This window comes from Malania oleifera, chromosome 6 (genome assembly GCF_029873635.1).
Source record: "Malania oleifera isolate guangnan ecotype guangnan chromosome 6, ASM2987363v1, whole genome shotgun sequence".
Taxonomy (NCBI): domain Eukaryota; kingdom Viridiplantae; phylum Streptophyta; class Magnoliopsida; order Santalales; family Ximeniaceae; genus Malania; species Malania oleifera.
The window spans coordinates 51,902,714-51,928,475 of NC_080422.1; the positions used below are offsets into that span (position 1 = coordinate 51,902,714).

The 25,762-nt window shown below is 36.2% G+C and overlaps 1 protein-coding gene across 6 annotated transcripts in view; it reads right to left on the reverse strand.

Annotated features, from left to right (window-relative positions):
- LOC131158413 (DNA-binding protein RHL1) overlaps nucleotides 1-25,762 on the reverse strand; it is a 64,648-nt gene that overhangs the window by 14,067 nt on the left and 24,819 nt on the right. For 3 of the 6 annotated variants that reach the window (XM_058113263.1, XM_058113267.1, XM_058113265.1), the window contains exons 3-11: nucleotides 9,647-9,733; nucleotides 9,255-9,463; nucleotides 6,334-6,450; nucleotides 5,959-6,169; nucleotides 5,786-5,818; nucleotides 4,320-4,359; nucleotides 4,181-4,233; nucleotides 4,003-4,051; nucleotides 3,116-3,150 (exon numbers count right to left, since the gene is read on the reverse strand). In XM_058113263.1, coding sequence (XP_057969246.1) covers nucleotides 3,116-3,150; nucleotides 4,003-4,051; nucleotides 4,181-4,233; nucleotides 4,320-4,359; nucleotides 5,786-5,818; nucleotides 5,959-6,169; nucleotides 6,334-6,450; nucleotides 9,255-9,463; nucleotides 9,647-9,733 — 834 coding nt within the window. Of the gene's footprint in view, nucleotides 1-2,494; nucleotides 2,562-3,115; nucleotides 3,151-4,002; nucleotides 4,052-4,180; nucleotides 4,234-4,319; nucleotides 4,360-5,785; nucleotides 5,819-5,958; nucleotides 6,170-6,333; nucleotides 6,451-9,254; nucleotides 9,464-9,646; nucleotides 9,734-25,762 lie in introns of those variants that run through there. The other 3 variants (XM_058113264.1, XR_009137480.1, XM_058113266.1) reach the window with 3 other exon arrangements.

The following is a 25,762-nucleotide window of genomic DNA, read 5'->3' on the forward strand; positions in this document are numbered from 1 at the left end:
TTTAGTAAGGTTTTCGATCATTTTTATTGAAAAACATCTTTGATTACAAAACCTAGGCACTTTGCATATTAGTTCTTCATTACAAGTCTTATTCTCTCTTGCTCTCCAATCTTGTCTGATTCATTACTTGAGAGAATTGTGTGAATTTGAATTGTAATTGATTTCAGCTCATTTGAGGAGCATTTCTTTGTAAATCATCTGCTTGTTGTAAAGGTTCTTTGTGAAGCATTTGGTGAAGGTTCTTTGTGACCGAAGTGAAGGCTCTTGGTGAGCGCGGTAGGGATTTGGTCCCGAGTGTAGGGATTTGTTCCCGAGTGTAGGAATTTGTTCCCGAGTTGTAAGGCTTCTCCGCTGGTGAAGGAGTATTCTTAGTGGATTGTGGAATTCTTGACTTAGTGCTAAGGCGTAGATGTAGACTTGGTGCTGAACCAAGTAAAAATCCCGGTGTTGATCTTTCTCTACCCTGCTCTTTATTTTATTTGTGTCTTGTGCTTGATTTACATTTGATTTATTGTGATATAATTGTTTGTATCTTGCCAAAATTTTTATTTTGTAGAGAAAATCAAAACACTCGAAAAGAGTCCATTCACCCCCCCCCCCCCCTTCATCTTGCCAAGACTATTTTGTAGAAAAAATCAAAACACGCGAAAAGAGTCCATTTACCCCCCCCCCCCCTCTGACTCTATATACTCTCGGGTTAGGATGTTTAATAAAACACAATAACAGATGCAAATTGGAAAGCCATGAAGCGTACAAGACGATGTTATTTGGCTATGAACATGGAGCTTATTAAGACCAAGCTTGAAGACTATGGCTATGATTATGATGAAGCACATGAAGTCCAAACTCAAAGAATTAAAAGAATTTATTCATGTATTTTGCAAATAGGACCTATGTGAGTACACTATCATTGGTTATGTTAAGAAGCTCTTAGGTTACTTAATTGGAACCTAGATACCTTTTAAATTCTTGAAAAAATATTTTTACAAGTCCAAAAGTTATTTCAAAAGGTTAAAATCATTTTTGGAATGAAAAACCCCAAAACAAGATTCTCCAAATCCCCTTCTTTTTTCTACCACTGCATTGATGTGTGATTTTCTCTATCAATAACTTCCCATATTCAAAAATGTTCAACACGAAAATTTTGGGAATGTTTCTTACCTTTGTGTTGATACCAAAATCGTTTTATTTCGAGTTCTCTAGCAAAAGTTATCCTCCAAATACTGAAGGGTGTTCGCGGTTAAAATCTCCAAGGAATTCGAGCAACCAAATCCCAATTCAGGCGACTGAACCAGGCAAATTGGGTGACCGAGTCTCAATTCGGTGGATCGAAAACCGCGGCAAAATGCCGCAACGGTTAGTTTTCAAAATGACCAATTATTTTCAAAACCCAACGGCCATAAAACGACTAGTAGACCATCTTGCCTATAAATACAAGGTTTCTAGCTTGTTTTAGGAACAAGAAAAAGAAAAATATAAATCCATCATACAAATCCAAACTTTTGATCTTTTGTTGAAAATCTTTCTCCAACACTTTGCAATTTCTTTGTTTATCTTCCAAGTGCTCACCATCTAGTTACTCCTTGGGCTTCATTTCATAATCATATTGAGAGTGTATTAGCTTGCTATTTTCATTGTACTTTTTCGCTCATTTGAGAAGCATTCTTTGTACATCTATTTTTGTTGATTCCACCCTATAAAGGCGACTCTGCCTATTGAAGGAGAGAGCCGACTCTGCCTAGTGAAGGAGAGAGCCGACTCTGCCTATTGAAGGAAAGAGGCAACTCCGCCTAAGTAAAAGAGAGAGGCGTCTCCGCCTATTGAAGGGGGGATTGTAAAGGCTTCTCCGCTTACTAAAAGAGAGGTTTCTCCAGAATCTCCACCTATTGAAGGAGTGCATAATGGAATCCTCAAGTGGGTTACTTGAGGCAAAGACATAGGCAAGGATTGCCGAACCTTGTAAAAATACAGGTTTTATTCTCTTTTCCCTAATCTCTTTAAATTAAGCACATTTATATTTGTTCATATTTTTTGTGATAATTGCATTTGCTTATTTAGATCACATGCTTAAGTTGTGATTAAAATTGTTAAAGCATTAGCTTAAATTTTAAATACCCAATTAACCTCCCCCCCCCCCCCCCCTCTCCTCTTGGGACTACATCTTTTCTAACAAAGAAGTCCTAAAAAAAAAAGCGACACTTCTAATTTCAATCAAATTTTGTCACCATAGCCCCCTACCAGGCAGAAAAAACTAGGTTGATATTTCAAAATCTCAAAAAATTTCAACAATTCATGGAAGCACAGAATTTTATAAAATGGAAATTGACCTCATTTTTTTAAGGTAGACAAAAAGGAAAATTTGGACGGGAATTTAAATAATTTCATGGAAAATAAAGCCCATGAGTAAACGATGCTTTGAGAAAGTGTCACATGGTCAAAGCATGGAATTCTTTACCTGAGAGGAAACAATAGGAACAAACAAACATGAAGCAAGACCTGGACCACTCGAGCTAGATTCTAGGGCTAATGCACTTGAAGCAGCTGGGGTTTTTGTTTTCCTTCTGTAAACTTTTATAGGGTCACTACATGATGGATTCTGCAAAATACTAGTTTCTAAAAATAAAGGTGAAACTGTAACAGTTTTGAAGAGGTGTATTAAAAGCCAATGAAAATAATTCAAGTGAAGAATTCCTGGATCGGATTGCAGAAAAAAAAAATTATATATATATATATATATATATTATAAATAGCATAAAAAACTTTAAACTAAAAAAAATGTGTTTAAACTTGTGTGAAAAACTGTCTTCCAAGGGATAATTTCATTTCATATTGCACTATCTACCTAAAAAATTTACACAATCAGGTTATTCGAAGCATAAAAAATATGAAGTGCACTCCTCTTTCCATGTTAGAGAATACAAGATGAAACTTTTTATTGACTAACAGAATGAGATCACATAGCAACACAAAAAAACATAAAATAAAATAAAAAAAATAAGGAGATTGAGCATGTCTTGATTAAGGATTTAAAATGTAGTCCGCATATGCCACAAAAACTTATGCAAAAGTCACACATTTTCAATCATGTAAACAACATGAAACTAAAAGACAATACCTCAAACTTATTGTTCTTCTTTATGATTTCCTCTCCTACAACATCAAAGAAGCCAACAATAAGCTAGAATTTTGCTAGAACTACATACAAAATATAATGAAGAAACATGAGCCAATGGGTGATGCATATTGTACAACAATATTACTAGTGAAGCCACTCACCATATGTTCATCAATAATTCTTTGAATGGTAAGGAACATTTCTACCTTTTAAAGTAACTGAATGATAGAAGTACAATGGTACAAATACAATTAAAACAACCCACAATAGAGGAGACCAAGAGCAAGCATATAATAGGAAGAAAATCTTGCACTTTGTTACAACTTGAACCTAAATGTATGTATGTTCACTATATTGTGTCACCAATGAACTCAAAAAGATGGCAATACTGTCCTTAGCAATAAGAGATTTGTTGGCTTGGAGATTCAACCCAGGACCTATAAGCACCCGAGCAATAAGGAATGATTGCTCATCAAGGATCAAGAAATTTATTTTTATTTTTTTTGAAAAAAAAAATTAATAATGGAAAAACTGGGAATGGCTATAGAGAGGGGGGAATTTTGAGGGCTGGGAGGTCCGGCCTTGCTCTGCAAGGCTGGCATAGTAGGGCTCAAAAATCCAACCACTCAATGTCCAAGAAACTCTAGTCTATGTCTTTTGGCCTCTCAATTTTATTTTTTGGGTTTTTCTAACAAAATTAAAGAAGGCAACAAAACACTGCAAGAAGTGTCAGACGCGTCCTCACTGTATCAAAACATATCTCAGCCGTGTCCAAAAATTAAAATTAATTACTTAATTTCAAACATGTGTCACACATGCTTCCAAAACTATCAGTCTTTTCTAACTTTATGCCCACAAGAAAGAGATGACGGAGAGGGGGAACTGACCAGCTTTTCTATCATCAGTCATTTTTGCCTTTTTCCTTGGTCCCTCAGCCTGCAATGTTTTTATTAGTACGTTATAAAAATCATAGCCAACAAGGGTGGCACAAGCGGTCCTCCATCATAAACTATACTTCAAAATTAAAATTCTCCAAGAGATTAAGATGAAAAAACTTTCTTTCACCTTATTCGCCTTCTGCTTTGTTCCAATCATATGCTGTGACTTCTGACCAGAAGCTGGAAAACATCAATAGTCTTGCTGTTCTGAGTATTTCAATCCCAATACTCTCATAAGTAGAAAAGCAATTAGGAAAAGTAGCAACCTTTCAGAGATGGTGTCTTTTTTAGATTTCTTCGGCCCTTCTGAAAATAGAAATTCATTTATGAAAATTGACTCTCCAGAAAATGACATTTTACTGGGCAATAAAATTAGAACCCAGCCCATAAAATACTACAGCCAAGAATATTCACAAACCAAACATGCACGAGCCCAAGCCAAAATAAAATAAGAATGGAGCACAAGCATACAATATCGAAAACCCACCTATTTGGAGCCCAGCCTCTAATTGCAAGAGCCAAGTCAAAAAAAAAAAATCATGGAACACAGGCCTACGGTTATATAAACCCCATGTAAGAAACCTGACAAAAGCTTGATGTAACAGGTGATACAAACCATTTGGTTTCAAAATGAACTTTGTTTTGCACACGTGTGTATGTTTGTCCTTGTCTTTGTTTTTGTTTTATGTTTCCAGTTTTTCATTTGCATGCATCAGTGTAATTAGAGCACAAATTAGTGTATATCCAACACAGAATCATACTTAGCGTGCTGCAAACAGTATCCACATCAAAATTCCAACATGTCCAAAAAACAAATCTAAATTGAGTATCCTAGCTAGCTGCTACATAGTCCAGAGAAATTCTATCAGCAACTGCAAAGAGAACAATTATACAAAGTAGATCCTAGTGCTAAAATGAAACAAATACATCACGGCATTAAAATTATTTTTTTCAGGGTTGATCTTCATACACTGAAAAACCTGGACCTGAGGATCCTCTTTAAATTTCAAGAAACTAATTCAAATTCTTGTTGAAATGTAAAGGCAACAAATCTGCATAGTTCAACAAGAAAATTATGAATTAAAAATTTCGTAAATTTTGCAAATTAATCCCATATATGGCATACCAAAATTTTATTAAAAGTTTAAAGTCAGAAGCTTTTTTCATTTTTTCAGATCCTAAAATATGCAGACACAAAATATGTGGAGTCCAAAAATAGAAAAGAATAAAATAATAAAATAAATTAAAACACTAATGCAAAAAAAAAAAAAAAAAAAACCACTGAACCAAAGATATATTTAAGATGAATATCCAAAACCTTCTGGCAACACTTCTCAGCCCAACTACTGCGCAAATTCAGATTATAACAGATTTTTTCAAGATGAACTCAAGCATAATACAAGGTTCACATATTTTAGACATAAAAGTGATTTCATTTTCCATGCAAAAATTGTTACATCTTTTACTAAAGTGCCAATTTTCTTTAATAAATTTAGCTACCAAAACCTTTGCCAAGATGCTAAGCATCTCTTCTTAATTTGATCCAATTACTGTGGTGATTAGTTCAATTAAAAGAAAAAAGTTAAAATCCATCATAGAAGTTGATATTTTCTTCTTGCCTTAATACAAAAGCCACATTGTACAAGTTTGATACATTTTAAGTGCTCTTCAGAAAGCATGGGTGACCAAACAAATGTTGGGAACTATGATACTCAGAAATGTGTGTACATGCCTGTATGTGAGGACTTTCAGGAAGTGCACAGACCTTGTCTTCTTAACGGTGGATGTTCAGAAGTACATGAAACAGTTGTATAAAACAAATAATTTTGTATCAGAAATTAGGACATCTATGCAGCAAGTCAACATACTTGTGCATTTGTGATATCTAGCTTTGCCACACCATACCTTGTCCTCAACATTCTTAAATAACGATGATATGGTAGCTTGAACAAGTGAACCATGGTTGTTGTGAGTTAGTCCATCAGACTTGTTCGTAGTAGATTGAAGAAATTTCTTAGACTTTGTCACTGGCGTACTAGATTCTTGCTTTTGCAGAGGAAATTGATTTGTTGCTGCAGCATCTTCTTTGTCAATGTCAAGCACTGTTTTTTGAGCCTGTATCTATCATTTAAGGGAATCAAAATGTAGTGGGAAAAAGAAAGAAGGTAATGCGATTACAAATAAGAACAAAGTTCTAAACATCCAATATAACCACCATCTACAAAAGCTGAAAGGATAATGTAATACACTAATACCAAACAACAATAATTAAAAAGGATATTATCATGACTACAATCGCTTGAAAAATCAAGCTTCGTACCAACTTTCATTTCTTCTTCCTCAGATAACATATCCTCGTCTTCAATTGAATCATCCTCAGAAGAGCCTTCTGCAAAACTGAACTAAGAAAAGAAATAATCAAAACTAGATACATCATTTAAAACTTACAAATGAATGACTAGGAATGATATACGAGCAGAAATAATACAAAGAGAATGACAAAAAACCACTCTAGTTTCAGTGGCTTGTGGATAAATAACAACCTTCCCAAAAATATAAATCAAGAAGAAGAAAGGAAACACAGAAAGGGCAAATTTACTAATCCCAGGGGAAAAAACATACTATTACACATTATCTAATTATTTACAACTCTTGATCAAACAGTGCATGATACATCAACTCTCAGAACATCCCTGTCAAATCACTATTTCTGGAACGTGACTGATTCCATCCGAAACCTGATGGAGGCACCAGGCCCAAAGAAGAAATAGTTTGCAAACAATCATCATTTGACTACAAGTAATGCCAATTAAGAAAGAGTATTTGTTAAAATAAAAAATACATATATATTTTCAGAATGCAACCAAAGTGGTTTTACTTTCACTCTTTACTTTGAGCTATGCTTTATATATGTTAAGGCTTGATACACATTGTTGACCCACAAAATAACAGCTTAAACTTTTAGGTAAGTGGTAATCTAACATGGTATCAGGGCTGGTTACCAAAAGGTCCAAGGAACTAGTCTTATTGCCCACGTTTAATGCAAGTTTGTTAATATATATATATATATTATATTAAGTTTCCAGTATGGATGTTAATTATTGTTGGCTTATCCCTCAATGTGCAATCAGGCAGCACATGCGTGGCAGTGTTAATGCTTGATATACATTGCTGGCCCACAACCTAAAGCTTAAGCTTTTAGGTAAAGTCGTAATCTAACAACATACAACATTTTCCTACCCTTCTTGGACTAAATATGCAACAAAACGTATGCTTTGTGTCTTCCTGCCAACCTTAGTACATGTAGAAAAAGTAACAATTTCTAGGAAAACTCAGCAAGTAGGGCTTTCCTTCAGTACTGTTGAACCTAAACTGTAGGGTGAGAAACCACAAGCTCAACAAAAACATTCTTAATGCCCCCTTATACATAGAAGGATTCCACCATTCTCTATATGCATGCATAATCATATTTTCATCTCAAGAAAAAACATTCTTAATCCCTCCTTACTCGTACAAGGATTTCATCATTTAAAGAAATGATTTATTTATGTGCATGCATAATCATATTTTCATGAATGCACTCCTTATTCATAGCAATCTCTTTATACATAGTAGTGCTGTCTCAAACATGCTAATTTCCATCTCAAACAAGTGCCAATTTCGAGCTTGGCCAACCACCACTTAATGCTGAAATAACCTCCAAAGGTTCAGGGCTTTTCACCCAAGAGAGACAATCCCTCCTTGTTCCTATTTCACAATGACAGCACAGTTATTTCACACAATAGGAATTCAATATATGCACACACAGGTTACGTCACTGAATGTAAACACTATAATGCTTATTAGGCCAATAGCCATAGCGCATAAATTTACCATCTACTGAAAAATTTAATATGTAGCTATGAGACCAAACAGAACATGTGTTGTTATCTATACTAAGTAACCAATAAACAACTTACAAATCCTTTCATAATAGGACTCAAATACATACAGGTCTCTAGTCTTTTTTGTTGGAAACCTCCATATTTTTTTTTAAAACTGCAATCCCTGGATGAATAGGAAAAATTAAAAATTAAAAATTAAAAAAGAACACCTACCTTGAGTATCAGCTTCTCCAATTTATATTGGGATTCCTCTGAATTTCTTGTACTTTTCCTGATTTTCCCTATTTTCTTGATTTTCTGCAGAGTTTTCTGTTTTCTCTCTCTTCCTTCCTTTATATCTCTAGAACTAGGATTTACAGCTAATCATCTGCTGCTGGGGTGGAAAGAAGGAAACAAGTGGCTCTGTGGTGCCGCCAGCTGTTGGCCAACTGCCACCACAGGGCTAGAAATGTATCAGGACAGCAGCATCTTGCAGCACGTGGGCTCAGCAGTGCTGCCAACTGCTTCCTAAGTGTCCACTCTTGTTTCAACATGCACCTCTTCTGTTTTTTTCCCCCCTATTCTGCCGCAAAATCCTATTTCTTTTATGTTTTAACTTTTAACATGGGCCCTTATAATTTCTTTTCATCTAAGCCCTTCACTACTAATAAATTAAATAAAATCCGACAGTCTATTAACTTAAAACCTAATTAATGCATAGCATGCTTAGAGAAATATCCACTCATACAAGAAAGAGAATGCAACAACCACACAATTTATGAAATCAATACAAGTTTACCAGTGTTTAAATGGAATGGTTATGACATCCACCCAGTAAAATGCACATATCCAAGTTTTCTAAAATTGTGTGAACAGTGATTACAGAGCAGCAATGTCCATTCTAATTTCAAAACATTCATTACATTTATAGCACACAGGAATTACATCAATATTAGACTTGATGAAACTGAAAAAGCAGGGATAATGATATTTGCCACACGCATAACACTATCTTAAAATTATTGAAATTGACAGCCACGCGCATAACACTATCTTAAAATTATTGAGATTGACACGCAAATGCACACAAGACCAATTCTTGTGTTGCAGGAGGGAAAATCATATTTTGACTGCACAATGCATCCATTTAATTAATTACACCCATTTCAATTTGAGACATTCAAGAAAAATAAAGCTAAAAACAGACGGCCTACAGAAAGATGTAACCACCCTCATAAAAAAACATATAGCGGCAAAATAGATTTTCTCCAACAGTTGGGTGTCTTAAAATTAGTAAAGCAGCATAGAACAATCAGAGTTAAATAACACGGCTATTACTTGAATTTTTTCCCAGCAGTTCTCGTAGAATGTCGGACTGGGGTTGTCTCTGTTAAGTCTTTAGAATTCTTTTCGCCATCTGATAAATCATCTCCCAGTTCAGCTTTTGGAGACAGTTGTTCCACAATTTTTGTTCCTGGTCTATTACCACCTAATTTAGTTGCAGATGTCACACCTACACCACCTTTAAATTCATATTCGGCATGTCCCTGGAAGCAACAAATTATAAATTGAAACCTAGAATGATTTATTCTTCAGCATCATAAATTACAAAGTGATAACATAAGCATCTGACCATCCAATATTCGCTCGCCGCCCGCCCGGGGGGGTGGGTGGGGGGGAGGAGGGCTGGTTGGGTTTGTAAAGAGAGGAGGAGGAGGTGGTGCACTAACCTCATTCAGTTCCTTAGGAAACTCAAGGGGGGCTTCATCAGGGTTTTCATCTTTTTTCCCTATCCACTGTGCATCAGAAAATACAATCTGGAAAAAGCAAGGAGGTAATACAAGATCAGACTTAAAATTAAGAAGAAAACACAGACATACATACCCATCTATGAACAATTGACTTTAAAAAACGGATTTGGTTCGAAATATGCCTGTTTTGTGTTTGAATTAGACATTTCTTTTCAAAGTACTGTATGTTAGTTGTATTTCATAATTTTTTTATAGTAGTATTTCATAAATTTATACACAATAGAAAATTGGCCAAAAGCACTGCATATGACTACAAATGAATAATATTGAGAAAATATATTCGAAATGATTAAATTTCCTGATTACTATATTCTACAATTTCTAAGTCATCAAGAAATTAGTAACTCTAGTAGATTCAAATAGCTTGGTTCAATTATGCAAGTGAAGGAGAAATTGAAGATGTAACACATAGACTTAATGCAAATTAAGTAAAACTGACAAGTACTTCAGGCATATTGTGTGATAAAATTATAAATAAGGATTAGAAGTTTGGAAACTAAGAATCAACATATCCAAAAAATAAAAGTTGCTGAAATGAGAATGCTAAGTTGAATGAAGGGTATAACTCTAACAAACAACTTAAGAAATGAACACATTTGCATTATCTACAGCACCTGTAAAAGATAAGGGAAGCTAAGATGGTTTGGGCACGTGCAATGTAGGAAATAATGCACCAATGAGGAGTGAGCTAGTTAATGTTGATGGCAATAGAAGGAAGATTAGACATAGAATAACTTGGAATGAGATTGTCTGTATTCAACAGCCCTACATTTGTCAGAAAATACTGCCTAAGCATGTGCAGTGTCAAAAAAAGGATTGTAAAGCCAACTGATCTTGAAAGCCACTGTTACCATTATGTAACGACTGTAACAGCAGTTACGCACTAATTTTTTAAGAACCATAAGGAGCCCCTGAAGGAGGAAAGCCCCACTTTTTAGCCGTTTGGGATCTAGTTGAGTCCAAGGTAGCTAAGCAGTTGGATGGGTGTAAAGGTAATTTTTTCTCCTTAGGGGGAGAACTACTCTTATACAGGCCATCTTGTCTACTATTCCTCTGTAACTTCGATCTCCTTTTAGAGTTGCTTGAGGGGTAGCTCAAAGCTTGATAGGGTGATGAGGCATTTTCTTTGGTCAGTTGTGGGGAGAGGAGAGATCATTTAGTTAAGTGAGAGGTAATTTCTTGTAGGTCAAAGGAGGAGGCAGGGCTGGAGTCTTGGTAATTTGGTGTCAAAAAACATTGTACTTTTGGCTTAATGGTTGTGCATTTTCCCATGGAGGTGAAGCCCCTCTAGCACACAATTCATAAAAAGTAAATTCAGATTACAAGAGAATGAATAGGATGCAAATATGGGTTTTTGAAGTTCCTCAGAGAGTCCTTGGAGGTTCATTTCACATGTCTACCTTTTCTTTCTTCCTCTTATGAAGTTTCACTTGGGTAAAGACAACATATTTGGTTTTGGGAAGACACTTGGGTGGAAAGGTTGCATTGCACCATTTGTTCCCTTACCTATTTCTGATGTGATTTCCTCCTTATTTTTGAGAGCCTTTTTTTTTTCCTTGAGATTTTCGTTTTAGAAGGGATTTGAATGATAAGAGAGTTTGTGGAGCTTACTTCTTTGTCCATAGTCCTCGAGGTTAGTATCATCTCTCCTCGAGTATCATCTCTGATGGTAATAATGCTAGAATTTGGATTAGACTCATCAAGGTATTATTCGTGCTAATCTTTCTTTCATATCTAGTCAAGAGGGCACATGGGATATTAAAGCTCCTTCTAAGATAATGGTGTTTGTTTGGTTGGTGGCCTTTCTTGTTACACGTTTTTGTTTGGGCTAATTCTTGACCCCAATTTTTTTAATTTTAAGAGCTTTATATATTTTAATTAGCTTCAAAGACCCAAATTGGGCTAGCTTTGGGTGAATGTGGACATGAGCAACGACTAGGTTCATAATTGTGGCAAATTGGTGAAAAAAAAGGCATTTTAGAGTGTATTTTGGGAAAGCTAAAGTTATTTGTTCTAAACCATAGTCTTTTGCTTATAAAAAGAAGCATACGGAGCTTAGGAGGGGGGCTATACACGTTTAATAGAGGAGATTTCATGTTGGGAAGAAGGAAGAGTTTTGGGGGGAAGAGAAGATTCTTGGAGAGAAGCTTGAATGCTGCATTGGTTTTTTTGTCTCAATAATGCCTCAATGTTCTATGCTTGTAATTGTATAAGGATTTCTACTTGCTTATATGCTAGCATGAATGCTGCATTGGTTTTTTTGTCTCAATAATGCCTCAATGTTCTATGCTTGTAATTGTATAAGGATTTCTACTTGCTTTGCTCATATTGGTTTGGCTCTGTCTTTTCTAATTGTCATGAAACTTCCTCCATTAGTTTACCGTTGCCTCCTCCTTCTTTTACCCTTCCATTAGTCATGTATATGCATTTGTCTCACACAGATAGTCACATGTAGCACATATGGTAAGGTAAGAAAGGTATTTGAGAAGACCAAGAAAGAGTTTTAAAGACAGACAAAGAGAAGGAGAATATAGAAACGAGAGAGGGAGGGAGAGAGAGTGTGTGGCTGGAGGTTTTACCTGCTACTGCCGCAGCAGCAGCCACAGCAGTCGCCACAGCAGCAGCAGCAGCCGCTGCAGCAGCAGTCACCGCAACAGCCATCACCGCAGCAGCTGCTGCGTCAATAGCAGGAGCAGGGGCCGATGGCCCACAGGAGAGATTTCCGGAGGTCTTCAACAGCAAGGGTGGCAATGGATGGCGATGAGTGAAGACGCCAGAGGTGGTGCTGCTATGGCGCTGCAGCTAAGGTTCGAAGGGAACCCGAGCTGAAATGATGACACTATAGCAGGGAAGAATTCACATGCCCCACACATGTCCTCAAATGGCATGGACCGGTAGACCAGTCCACTTAAGCCGGTTGACCATTTTCCTATTTTTTTTATTTTTATTTAATGCTTATTTCTGTTTTGAAAAATCATTAAAATTTTGTTTCTTTTGAAAACAATTCCCAAAAAATATGAGCAAATCAGGGAAAATTTTATTTTTTATTTTAGAATAATTTTTAAGGTTTTTTTTTCCCATTTTTATTTCTTTTTATATTTTATTTAATTATTTTAATAAAAATATATTTTTCTTAAATAAAAAATTTATTTCCTTCAAATAAAAAAGGATTTTGTGTTTTTTTTAGAATTTAAGCCTCAACATTGCTTCCAACTTTTTTTTCCATTGAATTTTATTTATTCATAATTCTGGCTTGTTTTTAATTTATATAAATTAATTTAAAAATCAAAAAAAAAAAAATCATAAAGTTCTAGGAGATTGTTGAATTGGGCTTTCTTTTCTTAGATTAGGATTTCCAATCTTGGACAAAAACCACAACAAAAAAGGGAAAAAGAAAAAATTGAAAAAAAAAATCAATTTATTTGTACATAAAGTTTTGACCTTTATTTTTGTTTCTTAATTTAGAAAATTAGAGTCATTAAATTAGGGAAGTTGCACTCTTTAACTCCTTTGAGTGTCCTCTTTTATTTCGAAGATATTTGACTTAACTTCTTTAGTTTGAGAGCAGTATTACTTACCTTTCAAAGCATTATTGTCATGAAATCCATTGTGAATATTATGCCCGGTGCTTTACATATCTTTTTTCCTTTGTAAATGTGTTTTTGTATAGTTGTACTTAAATTGAAAGACAAGAAACCCCAATTAATTAATCCAATGAAGGAGCTCAAAAGCAGCGTGATAACATTCTTCCTGGGATTCTCGAGGTGAGGGAAGCCTTATGATTCTGATGGGATACCCAATGGTCATATGATAAAATAATATTTAAAGGGAGGCAATCTGAAGTCAAATGAAGAATCAAAATCCTTGTTTGATTAGTGCTTGAATATTCTGAAGTCATCAAGGTAACATTCAAAAGGATAAGTGTGTAGGGGACGCTAGACTGCTAGTACCTTCACCTCACACAATTGTACCCCCAAACTTGACTTCGATATCACAAACCATGACTACTGATTTCTTGGATAGGTTGAGTTAGAGGCCGACTATTTGGTAGTAACTAGGTGAACTTAACCACACCTAAGTAAAATAAAATAAAATTAGCGGTGACTCCACAGAAACCTTAACAAGCCCCCACTTGAGAATTATTTTTGGGTTGCAATCCCAATCAAGGCGTTGGATCCCAATCCACACGTGTTGACAGCTCTTAATAGAGTTAACACCAACAATCTGCTATAGAGTAGGAGGCCTTCTAAAGCTCTCTCTCCAGATATGTGTCTCGTGTGTGGGAGTAGCTCTAAGGATGCCTCACATTTGTCTTCTAAAGTTAATTTACATGGGGTTTGTAGAACACACTGTTTGAAATTCTTGGTGAAGTGTGTGCATGCTCGAAGTCAGTGAAAAAGTTTTTGAGTTTTTTTTTTTGTTGGTTTGGGGAGGGTAAGGATGAAGAGAGGCTGTTGAGGGGTGCTCTTTGGGTTACTTTATAGGGAATTTGGTTGGAGAGGAATGCTCCAATTTTGTACTCGAACGAGAATGTCCAAGGATCTTCTTAGGGATACACTAATGTATTTGGCTTCTCTTTGAGCAGAGTGCAGGCTGTTTTAAGGGCTGCTTTTTTCAGGGTATTAGTCAAGATTGGGTGGCTTTGTTAAAATGATGCAGGTATTTCTTGTTTTCATTTCTTTTCTTCGAGGACCTCTTTTTCTCCATTTTTGTATTTTTCCTCCTTGTGATTTTTAATCAAGCTTCTTTTTACCAAAATAACTAATAATATTTTTCATTTTATAGAAAATATATATAAATACATTTCTTTAACAGAAGAGAGAGAATTACAAATATCATAATAAGACATCCTCCTAGAAAATCATAGACAAGATCCCCTCCAATCTCTCTAAAGGTCAAACAATAAAACTCTCATAAGAAACTCCAAAGAGTGTGCCCAAAAAGATGCAAGGACAAGAACAGCATCCCATAATAAATATGAAGGAGTTGATTTTTCATTACAGGTCCTAGCATTCATATCAAACCACAAATTTCAAAAAAATCGAACATGGCACACTCACACACACCATAAATAAACAAATAAACAAAACAAATCATCCCATTGTTGCTCCTCCTAAACCCCAAAATCTCACCATCAAAAAAGCTTCAGCAGGCACAGTAATACCATAGCCTGTATAAAAATAGGGGGAAAAAAATAGAAGAGGTTGTCCAAACTCCAAAGCTACTTAGCCACACAATGGAGGGAAAAATGTTCATTGGTTTCACTCGTAACGCATAATGCAAATTCTGGGGATGACATCCATATACAGCCTCCTAATCATCAGTTTTAATTCTATTGACAACCAAAGTCTCCATGAAAGCCCTGATCTTAAAAGGAGCCTTTATTTGAATGTGTTAAAGGTTATTTTAGACTTTTTGTATTTTTAGTAAATGTGTTAGTAATGTTAATTAGTGAGAGTTTTATGGTCACTAGAATGTATTTGATTTGTATTAGAAATAGCGGGAGAGACCTATCTTTAAGTTAGAATCCTTCATTTAATCAAAATCTCAACATGGTATCAGAGCATGATCCAAGCTAAATCCTATCAAACTCAAAACACCTTCCTGTTGTTGCCCTTCTCAGATCCACCTCCCCCCTTCATTATTTCACAAAATTAACCATATAGCCAAAAACAAAACCCTCTAAAACCTAACCCTAAAAAACCCAAAAGTGTCTCATGCATTGGCAGACTGCCAGTAGTCCTGACTTCACGTGCCAGCACATGAGAGAGATTTTGGCCACCTTTTCTGATTTTCTCCTCCACCATGTTCTGATTCCTTCCTTAGACCATATTATCAAGCCTTTGGACATGTTTTTTGCTCAAAGATCCAACCTTTTTGTGACCATGCAATTGTGGTAATCCATTAGTTGTCGTTCAGTGTTCATAAAGGCCCTTTTTTCAGTTTCTTGGAGCAGTGGCAGTGTTTGTAAGTTATGAGGCTGTGGCGGTGCTATATTAGTTTGTAAGTGGTTCACCTCATCCATGGTTGTTTTGGCACTTCACATTTCTAATTGTTTGACTTGGTGTGGCTACTAGTTTGTAAGTGTTGGGATGGAGTCTATGAATCCCAAAAACATGTTTCCTTCATCACTGTCACAGGTAACAACTTGGATTGAAAGAATTATGTTCAATCATCAATGGTCTAAGGTTGTTCAGGTTAAAATTATGTTCAATAGTCTAAGGTTGTTCAAGTTTATTTTGTAGGATTAGGAAAATTTGACCACTTGCTCCAATTTGACCCTTCTAAAGAGAAAAGAAGTTTGGATTCAAGAAAATGCCTTGATTGTTTCCATCTTGTGGAATTCGATGGAGCCTCAGAGTGCACAAATGTGCATGCATCTAGATACGTGCAAGGAGACTTGGGATTATGTCAAACTTCTATACTCAAGTAAAATTACACATATGTATGATTTATCCCAAGAGTACTTCCAGTTACAACAAAGAGACAAGAGCATTGCAGATTATTTTGGAGAGAGAAAATCTATTCATAAGGAGCTTAACATCGTGCAACCTATAACCACCCTCGTTCGTGAGATGCATAAGCAAAGGTAGCAAATGACAGTTCTTCGGGTTCTAGTACGCTTGAGACCCCATCTTGAGGCAGTACAGTCCCAGATACCTGGTAGTGTAAAATTGTCATCATTTGCCGCATTTATTCTCAAGTTCTTCATGCTTCCTTTAGCACACGTTCTCCTGCTCATGCATCTGGCTTTGAGAGGCTAGCTTTTACCACACAGGGTGATTCTAGTTCTCTACCAAACAACCGCAAAAGCTATCAAGCTAGTTCGAGCAATCTTGGTGGTAGAGATGGATGAGGTAGAGGCACACCTTGCAAGTCCGCTCATTGCGGAAGAGGTAATCATACTTGTTAGAGGTTATATATGTCTTTTAGTAATATTATTATTGTGTTAGTATGTTAATTAGTGAGAGTTAGTAAGAATATTATCGTCATTAGAATGTATTTAATTTGTGTAATAAAATAGAGGAAGAGACCTATCTTCAACTTAGGCCATTCATTTTAATCAAATCTTAACATGGTATCAGAGTGTGGTCTAACCTAAACCCTATTCCCCTCAATCGTTGCCAGAAAACACCATTCTCACAGTCGTTCTTTCCATATACACCTCCATCCCATATTATTTCATAAATCCAACCATATACCCATAAACAGAACCCCTCCCCCCCCCCCCAACCCACCCCACAAAACCCCATCGCCAGAGGACACCCCACACGCCGGCCAAATGCCGACAAGGCTAACCCCACGCACCAACGCGTGAGTGAAGTTCTAGCCACTTTTTTCCTCCACCATGCTCTGATTCCTTCTTTAGGCTATATCAAGTTGTTAAGCCAGTCTTTTGCTCAAGAATTCAACCTTTTTCAACCATGCACTCGCGGTATTCTATTCATTTCTGTTCAGGGTCTGTTAAAGCTTCGTTGTGAGTTATGTTCAGTTGTGAGGTTGTGGCAGTGCTATATCCGTTGGCAAGCTGTTCATCTAGATACGTGCAAGGAGATTTGGGATTGTATCAAACTTCTATACTCCAATAACACTACACATATGTATGTTTATTTTCGTGTCCTTTTAACCTTATGTCCATTAGCAAAATTACTAAATCCATGAATTGTTCAATGACATTCTTCCCTGATTTTGTGGTTATTCAAGATTTGAAGACAATCGGCGGAGGGCGTGAAGCTAATGGACTCTATCACTTTGAGTTGCTATCTCCTTCTACCACCTGCATTGCTACTACCACACCTTTTTCAAATTCATGGTCACCTAGGTCATCCTTCATTAGAAAAGTTAAAATGTCTTATTCCTAGTTTGAGTTCAATGTCAAATCTCAATTGTGAGACTTGTCAGTTGGGAAAGTACCATCGTGCTTCTTTTGCTTCCCGAGTCAATAAACGAGCTACAAACCCTTGACCCAAGGACTAGGATGAGAAGTACTAGATGACGGGCATATTGTGTGATTACCTGTTTAGGAAAGAGATGTAATGGGAAGAGAAGCTTGTTGTGACGCCTGATATTGTTGGAACTTGGTATACTCTTCGTCTGACATGGATATAGTATGTTGCCCCTCACTCGAACCCAAAGGTGTAAAGTTAGTGGTGGCTGCATTGGCAACACGTGAAGGTCTACTGTGAAGATCCCAACATTGCTCAATAGTATGATTATTCCGTCCACAATGAGTGCACTTGTGAGGAGTACCCTTGTCTCGTCTGTCTCTACCACTACGATCACTCAAACCACCGCGATAACTTTTGCGGTTATTTGGTAGAGAACTAGAATCACCTTGTGTGGCTAAGGTTGTTATCTTAGAGCAAATACAAAAGCAAGAGAATGTGTGCTAAAGGAAGCACGAAGGACATGAGAATAAACATCGGCAAATCATGGCAACTCGGCACTACTGAATATCTGAGACTAAACTACCTCAAACTCAGATCTCATACTTGCTAGAACACAAAGTATGAGTGCATGTGTGTTTACCTTTCCGAATTGCAATTGGAGGACCAACATCAAGGGAAGTATGATCATCAAATGAGGAAACAATAGGCGTGGTAGTAGAAGATAAAGGGAACTCTCTTCCTTGGAGCCGCCATCATGAATACACCTGCAAATTAGGATGATCAAGACAATGACAAGGACTCGAACTACAAGGAGACTCATATGGTTGGTTCGGAAAGGACAGTAACATAGAATCTAGAAGATTAGGCAAAGTCCATGGTTGATTGTCACTGGGTTTACACTATGAAAGTCAACCCTAATGGTTCTATGGCTCATCTAAAGGCCCGTCTTGTTGCTAAGGGATACACTCAAGTGTATAGTCTGGATTATTCTGATACTTTTTCTCCAGTTTCCAAACTTACATCAGTACATCTGTTTATATCCTTGGCTACTTCTTGTCACTGGCCTCTACATCAACTATATGCCTAGATGTGAAAATGCCTTCTTGCATGGTGACCTTGAGGAGGCAGTTTATATGGAGCAACCACCTAGGTTTGTTGCTCAGGGAGAGTCAAGCTTAGTGTGTCGACTCAAGAAGACTTTATATGATTTCAAACAATCTCCCAAAGCATGGTTTGGTCGTTTCAGTGCTATAGTACTTGAGTTTGGTCTTCGAGGATGTGTTGTGGATCATTCCGTGTTTTATCGTCATACTTCATCAGGTAGGATCCTTCTTGTTGTTTATGTGGATGATATTTTATTACAAGTGATGATGATAAAGGTATTCAAAGTCTTAAAACTTTTTCTACAAACTAAGTTTCAAACCAAAGATTTAGGACCGCCAAAATACTTCTTGGGTATATAAGTATCTAGATCTCATATCGGAACTATTGTGTCACAGAGAAAGTATGTTGTTGATTTGTTGGATGAAATTGGCTTGTTGGGATCTAAACTGGTTGATACACCCATGGATCCTAACGGCAAATTAATACCGAATATGGGTGTTTTGCTACCTAATCCTAGACAATACCGAAGGCTTGTTGGAAAGTTAAATCATCTCACAATTACTCAGTTGGATATATCTTTTCCAAGAAGTGTTGTTAGTCAATTTCTAGATTCTCCAAGGACAAGTCATTGCAACGCAATAATTGGCATCTTGAGATATCTCAAAGGTGCACCTGGGAGAGGTCTTTTATATCGTGATCAAGATCACACTTATATCCATGGATATACAGATGAAGATTGGGCTAGATTGCCTTCTGATTAGAGATCCACCACCGGGCATTGTATCTTGGTTGGTGGTAATTTGGTTTCTTGGAAAAGTAAGAAACAAACCGTGGTGGCAAGGTCAAGTGTTGAATCAAAATATAGAGTTATGGCTCACATTGCTTGTGAACTTGTTTGGTTGAAGAAAATGTTGGAAGAATTGGGCTTCTCGCATTCTCAGCCTATGAAATTTGTGTGTGATAATCAAGTTGCTCTTCATATTGCCTCCAACCTGGTCTTTCATGAGCAAATGGAGCACATTGAAGTTGATTGCCACTTTGTTCAAGAGAAACTTGCACAAAAGCTCATTACAACTGCTTATGTGAAGTCTGACATGCAGCTTGCTAATTTGTTTACCAAAGCGTTAGGGGGTTCTCGTGTTAAATTCATTTATAACAAGCTAGGAGCATATGACATCTATGCTCCAGCTTGAGGGGGAGTGTTAGAGGTTGTATGTCTTTTAATAATAACAATATTATTATTATTGAGTGTGTTACTATGTTAACTAGAGAGAGTTAGTAAGTGTATTATTGTCATTAGAATGTATTTAATTTGTATTATAAATAGAGGAAGAGACCTATCTTCAAGTTAGGTCATTCATTTTAATCAAATCTTAACAATACTATTGAGCAGTGTTGGGATCTCCACGACCTCCACGTGTTGCCAAGGCAGCCACCACCAACTCGACACCTTGGGGCCAAGTGGGGCGCAACGTACTGCATCTATGTCATACGAAGAGTATTCCAAGTTCCAGCAATATCAAGCATCACAACAAGCTTCTCTTCCCATCGCATCTCTTGCCAAAACAGGTAATCCCACTGCATGCCTATCATCATAGTCCTTGGGTTATAGACTTCGCTAACCACTGATCATATCACAGATGAACCTAATTTCCTCTCTATTGTTTAGTATCCTCCAAATTTACCTTGAATTACTCTTGCTAATGGATTCACCGCTGCTGTCAAGGGAATTGGAACTGCAAATCCCACTTCTTTTATTTCTCTTCCTTCGAATTTGTATATTCCCAAGTTTCCTTCAATTTTATGTATGTTAGCAAGATTACTAAATCCATGAAATGTTCAGTTCATTCTTCCTTAATTTTGTAATTATTCAGGATTTGAAGATAAGGGAGACGATTGGTGGAGGGCGTGAAGTTGGTGGACTTTATCACTTTGAGTCACTATCTCCTTCTACCACCTACACTACTACTGCAACACCTCTCCAAATTCATTGTCGTCTTGGTCATCCTTCATTGGAAAAGTGGAAACGTCTAGTTCCTAATTTGAGTTCTAAGTCTAATCTTGATTGTGAGTTGTCAGTTAGGAAAGCATCATCATGTCCCTTTTGCTTCCAGAGTAAATAAACAAGTTGCAAGCCCTTCATGTTAGTCCATTATGATGTTTGAGGTCCTAGTAAAGTTGTGTGCAAGTTGGGTTACCAATACTTTGTAACCTTTGTGGATGATTATTCAAGGATAACTTGGCTATATTGAATAAAAGATTGTCCTAAATTATTTCATATATTTTGTACCTTTAGTTCTGAAATAAAGACTCAACTTAGTTTGTCCATTGGAATACTTCGGAGTGATAATGTTAAAGAGCATTTCAGTATACAATTCACTACTTATATGACTCAGTTTGGTATTGTTCATCAATCATCCTGTGCCCACACTCCTCAACAAAATGGGGTTGCAAAGAGGAAAAATAGACATATCCTTGAAAGCACTCGCAGCTTACTTGATCAAATGCATGTACCTAAAGTGTTTCAGAGTGATGTTGTACTTACTACTTAATGTATTATCAAAAAGATGCCATCCTCTGTTCTTAGTGCAAAAATTCCCTACTCCATTCTCTTTCCTAATTCACCTCTACTCTCTCTACCTCCTCATATATTCGGGTGTGTGTCCTTTGTTCATCAACTAACTGTTGGGGTGGATAAGTTGGATCCTCGTGCTATAAAATGTGTCTTTCTAGGCTACAAAAATGCTCAAAAAGGATATCGTTGTTATAGTCCTACACTGCATTGCTTCTTTGTTTCTGCAAATGTTATCTTCGTTGAGTCTTCACCTTATTGCACTCAGTCCCTGAGTGATTCTAATCTCAATGAGTCTCTTCCTTTGCCTAATCTAGATTCTAATTTGCTATCCTTCCCCAATCAAACACTTGCGTCTCCACGTAGTTCGAGTCCTTCCCATCATCTTAATCGTCCTAATTTGCAAGGGTATTTACGACAGCAGCTCCAAGGGCGAGTCCCCTCTAGCTTCTACTATTTGGTTTCCTCATTTGATGATCATATTTCCCATGATGCTGATCCTCCCATCGCCATCCGAAAAGGAAAACGCACATGTACACAACATCCCATTTCCAACTATGTTTGCTATGACTTCTGATCACCCTCCTATTATTGTTTTGCTACTGTTTTATCATCTACTGCCCTTCCTAAATCTGTTTCAAAAGCCTTCGTCCACACTAAGTGGAGGAATGACACGGTTCAAGAGATGAATGCTTTACAAGACAATGGTACTTGGGACTAGGTATCTCTTCCTCCTAACAAGTTTGTGGTTTGTTGTTGCTGGGTATACACTATGAAAGTCAACCCAAATGGTTTTGTGTCTTATCTAAAGGCATGTTTTTTTGCTAAGGGGTATACTCAGATGTATGGTTTGGATTATTCTAACATATTTTCTCTGGTTATCAAACTTTTGTTTGTACGTATGTTCATCTCCTTGGCTACCACTTGTCACTAGTCTCTACATCAGTTAGATGTGAAGAATGTCTTCTCGCATGGTGATCTTGAGGAGGAGGTCTATATGGAGCAACCATCTGAGTTTGTTGCTCAAGGGAAGTCAGGCTTAGTGTGTCGGCACAAGAAGGCACTATATGGTTTAAAATAGTCTCCTAGAGCATGGCTTGGTTGATTTAATGTTATAGTACTTGAGTTTTGTCTTCCATGGTGCCCAAAAGATCACTCTGTGTTTTATTGTCATACTTAATCGGGTAGGATCTTTCTTATTATGTATGGGGATGATATTGTTATTACAAGTGATGATGATAAAGGTATCTAGAGTTTCAAAGTTTTTCTACAGACTAAGTTTCAAACCAAAGAGTTGGGACAATTGAAATACTTCTTGGGTATAGAAGTATCTAGATCTCATTTGGGAACTGTTTTGTCATAGAGGAAGTATATTATTGATCTATTTGATGAAACTGGACTGTTGGGATCCAAACCGGTTAATACACTCATGGATCATAATAACAAGTTAGTGCTGGATATGGTTTGTCTATACTGGATGATACCGGAGACTTGTTGAAAAGTTAAATTATCTCACAACCACTCGGTCGAACATATCTTTTGCAACAAGTGTTGTGAGTCAATTTTGGGATTCTCTTAGGACAAGTCACTATGACACGGTAACTTACATCTTGAGATATCTCAAAGGTGCACCTGGGAGAGGTCTTTTATATCAAGATTTGGGTCACACTTATATTCAAGGATATACAGATGCAAATTGGGTTGAGTCGCCTTCCAACTAAAGATCCACAATTGAGTACTGTATCTTGGTTGGTGGTAATTTTGTTTCTTGAAAGAGTAAGAAACAAACTGTGGTGGCCAAGTTAAGTGTTGAATCAAAGTACAGAGATATGGCTCACAATACTTGTGAACTTTTTTGGTTGAAGAACATGTTAGAAGAATAGGGCTTTCCACATTCTCAGTCTATGGAGTTGATGTGTGATAATCATATTGCTCTTCATATTTCCTCCAACTCGGTCTTTTATGAGTGAACAAAACACATTGAAGTTGACTATCATTTTGTTCAAGAGAAACTTGTGCAGAAGCTCATTACTACCACTTATGTGAAGCCCAATATGCAGTTTGCTGATTTGTTTACCAAAGCTTTGGGGGATGCTCATGATTAAGTGCGTTAATATGCAAATTAGTGAGAGTTAGTATGGTATTATGGTCATTAGAATGTATTTGATCTGTATTATAAATAGAGGGAGAAACCTATCTTCAAGTTAGGTCATTCATTTAATCAAAATCTGAACAGAGTGCAAGCCAAACAAGATTCTTTTCAGCAAGCACTTATTTTAAGTACATTTTCCAGTAAGTACTTTTCTTAAGTGCTTCCAAACGGGGGCATATCCTTCCAAATAACATTATCCAAAGGGAAAGAATCAAGAACTAGAAGATTTCAACATATGATTGACAAAAGATTCCTCAACAAAAGAACCAAAAGCATCCTCAATCCAAATCCATTCCTCATTTAAGGCACAAAAGAATCCAAAGCTCTTAACAAAAAAGTAAGCACATCAAGCTCTTCTTCATTGAAATTTTTAAAAGATGAAAACCCTAAGAAATAGAGCCTTCCTCTAAAGAATAAAAGGAATTATGAGAGAAGGGGGGGGGGGGGGGGGGACAGTCTAAAATGTCTTAAAAGACAAAGAATTAACAACTTTAACCTCACCTGCCCAAATATCCTACCGAATTCAAATGAGATTATCATTACCAACTCTAAACTGAGTGACATGATAAAAAAAAAATGAGCAACTGAGAAATAAAGTTCCAAGGGCTCGTATGAGAAGCATAACAACTTCCTTTAGTATCCCAACAATTCTAATGCATACCATACTTCTAATGACCCTATGTTATAAATTTTTTTTGAAAAAAAAAAAAACCCTTCTAAGAGGAACCTCCACAATCATTTCCCAACTAAATAAAAGGTTTAAATACCACATTTTCAAGTCAAACCTCCTTAAAATTTAGGTCTCCTAACCATGTCCCAACTAACAAAATGATACCTCTTCCTATCACTTGTACCAAAGTCTTAAATTTTGATTTTTACTAAAATTTTGAAGCTACAAAAGTACAGAAATTTCTATAGGAATTTTGATTTCAATGTCAATTTCAGTTTTGATTTGAAAAAATGATGGAAATTAGTAGTATAGCATGGAATTTTTTATGAAACTTTAGAAATGGTTGATAGACATAATAATGTAAGTTTTAGGACTAATATATTACAAACTAAATATATCTATGTTGTGTATGAAGTGCAGTAGTTGTGATATAATGTGTATAAATATATTCATATTATAATGTGTATTAAACATACTCATAATATAATATTTTGATTCGGTTAATATAAATGAATTTATAAATCATTTATATATTATTTATTATATAAATAAAGATAATTTGGACATAAATAATTACAAAAAATGTTGTTGTAATTTTAATTTTTCATATAATTTCAAAAGCTCCTATAATCTTTCACTTTGTTAAAACAAGATAAATTAAAGAGAAATTTCTCTTTGCACCTAAGTTTCACATTTGAATTCTAAGGAAATTTCATTGTATAGTTAAAATTTCAACAACTTCTAATAAAATTTCAATAAATTTCGAATGACTCTCTGAAATTTTGATGGAAGGAAAAATTTGACAAAAGTTTCGACCAATTTCGTGAAAATTTAAGACCATGACTTGTACTCAACCTCAAAAAAATATCTTATAAGGCTCTTTAGGACAGCGACTACAATTATAAGAAAAAAATTAATAAATAGGAAAACTAGTAATAAATACACTAATGAGTGTAATGTGAACTTTTAAGGATAAATAAGCCCTCTTCCACCATTCTAACCTTCTATCCAATCTCCCCACCACTTGTACAACTCGCTAAAATAGCAAACCGCTTTAACTCACCCCTCCCCATGTTAATACTAGCCCCCACTCTTAGACATGCTGATCTTTAATCCTAAAATTTTTTAGGAAATTTTTTTTATTAAAAAAATAAAGAACTTTTGGAATTGTATAGCACCATCTTCAAGAGTAATAATGGCGTCATCTACAAATTGAAGGTGTGACACTAAAATTCCCTCCCTACCTACCCTAAGACCACATATCACATCTACACTTTGAGCATGACTAAGCAATGTACTTAAACCATCAACAACTAAGATAACAAGAAAGGAAAAAAAGGAACCCCTTGCCTCGACCCCAAAGAAGGCTTGAACCAATCCCCAAGTTGACGATTCACTCTAACAGACATCATCATATATAAACAACCTTTAGTGACTTAGTCCACTTCCTCCAAATGAATACAAAACCCTTCTTAGCCATTACCTCATCCAAAAACCCTAGCTCACTGTGTCATAGGTTTATTCAAAACCTAGTTTAAGAATAACTCACCTTCAGTTTGTTGACAATACCATCTTTTTCGTGAAGGATCATAGGCCTTCTTTTTTGAATATTTTGGGGCTTCTCCATATTTTTGAAAGGATTTTAGGG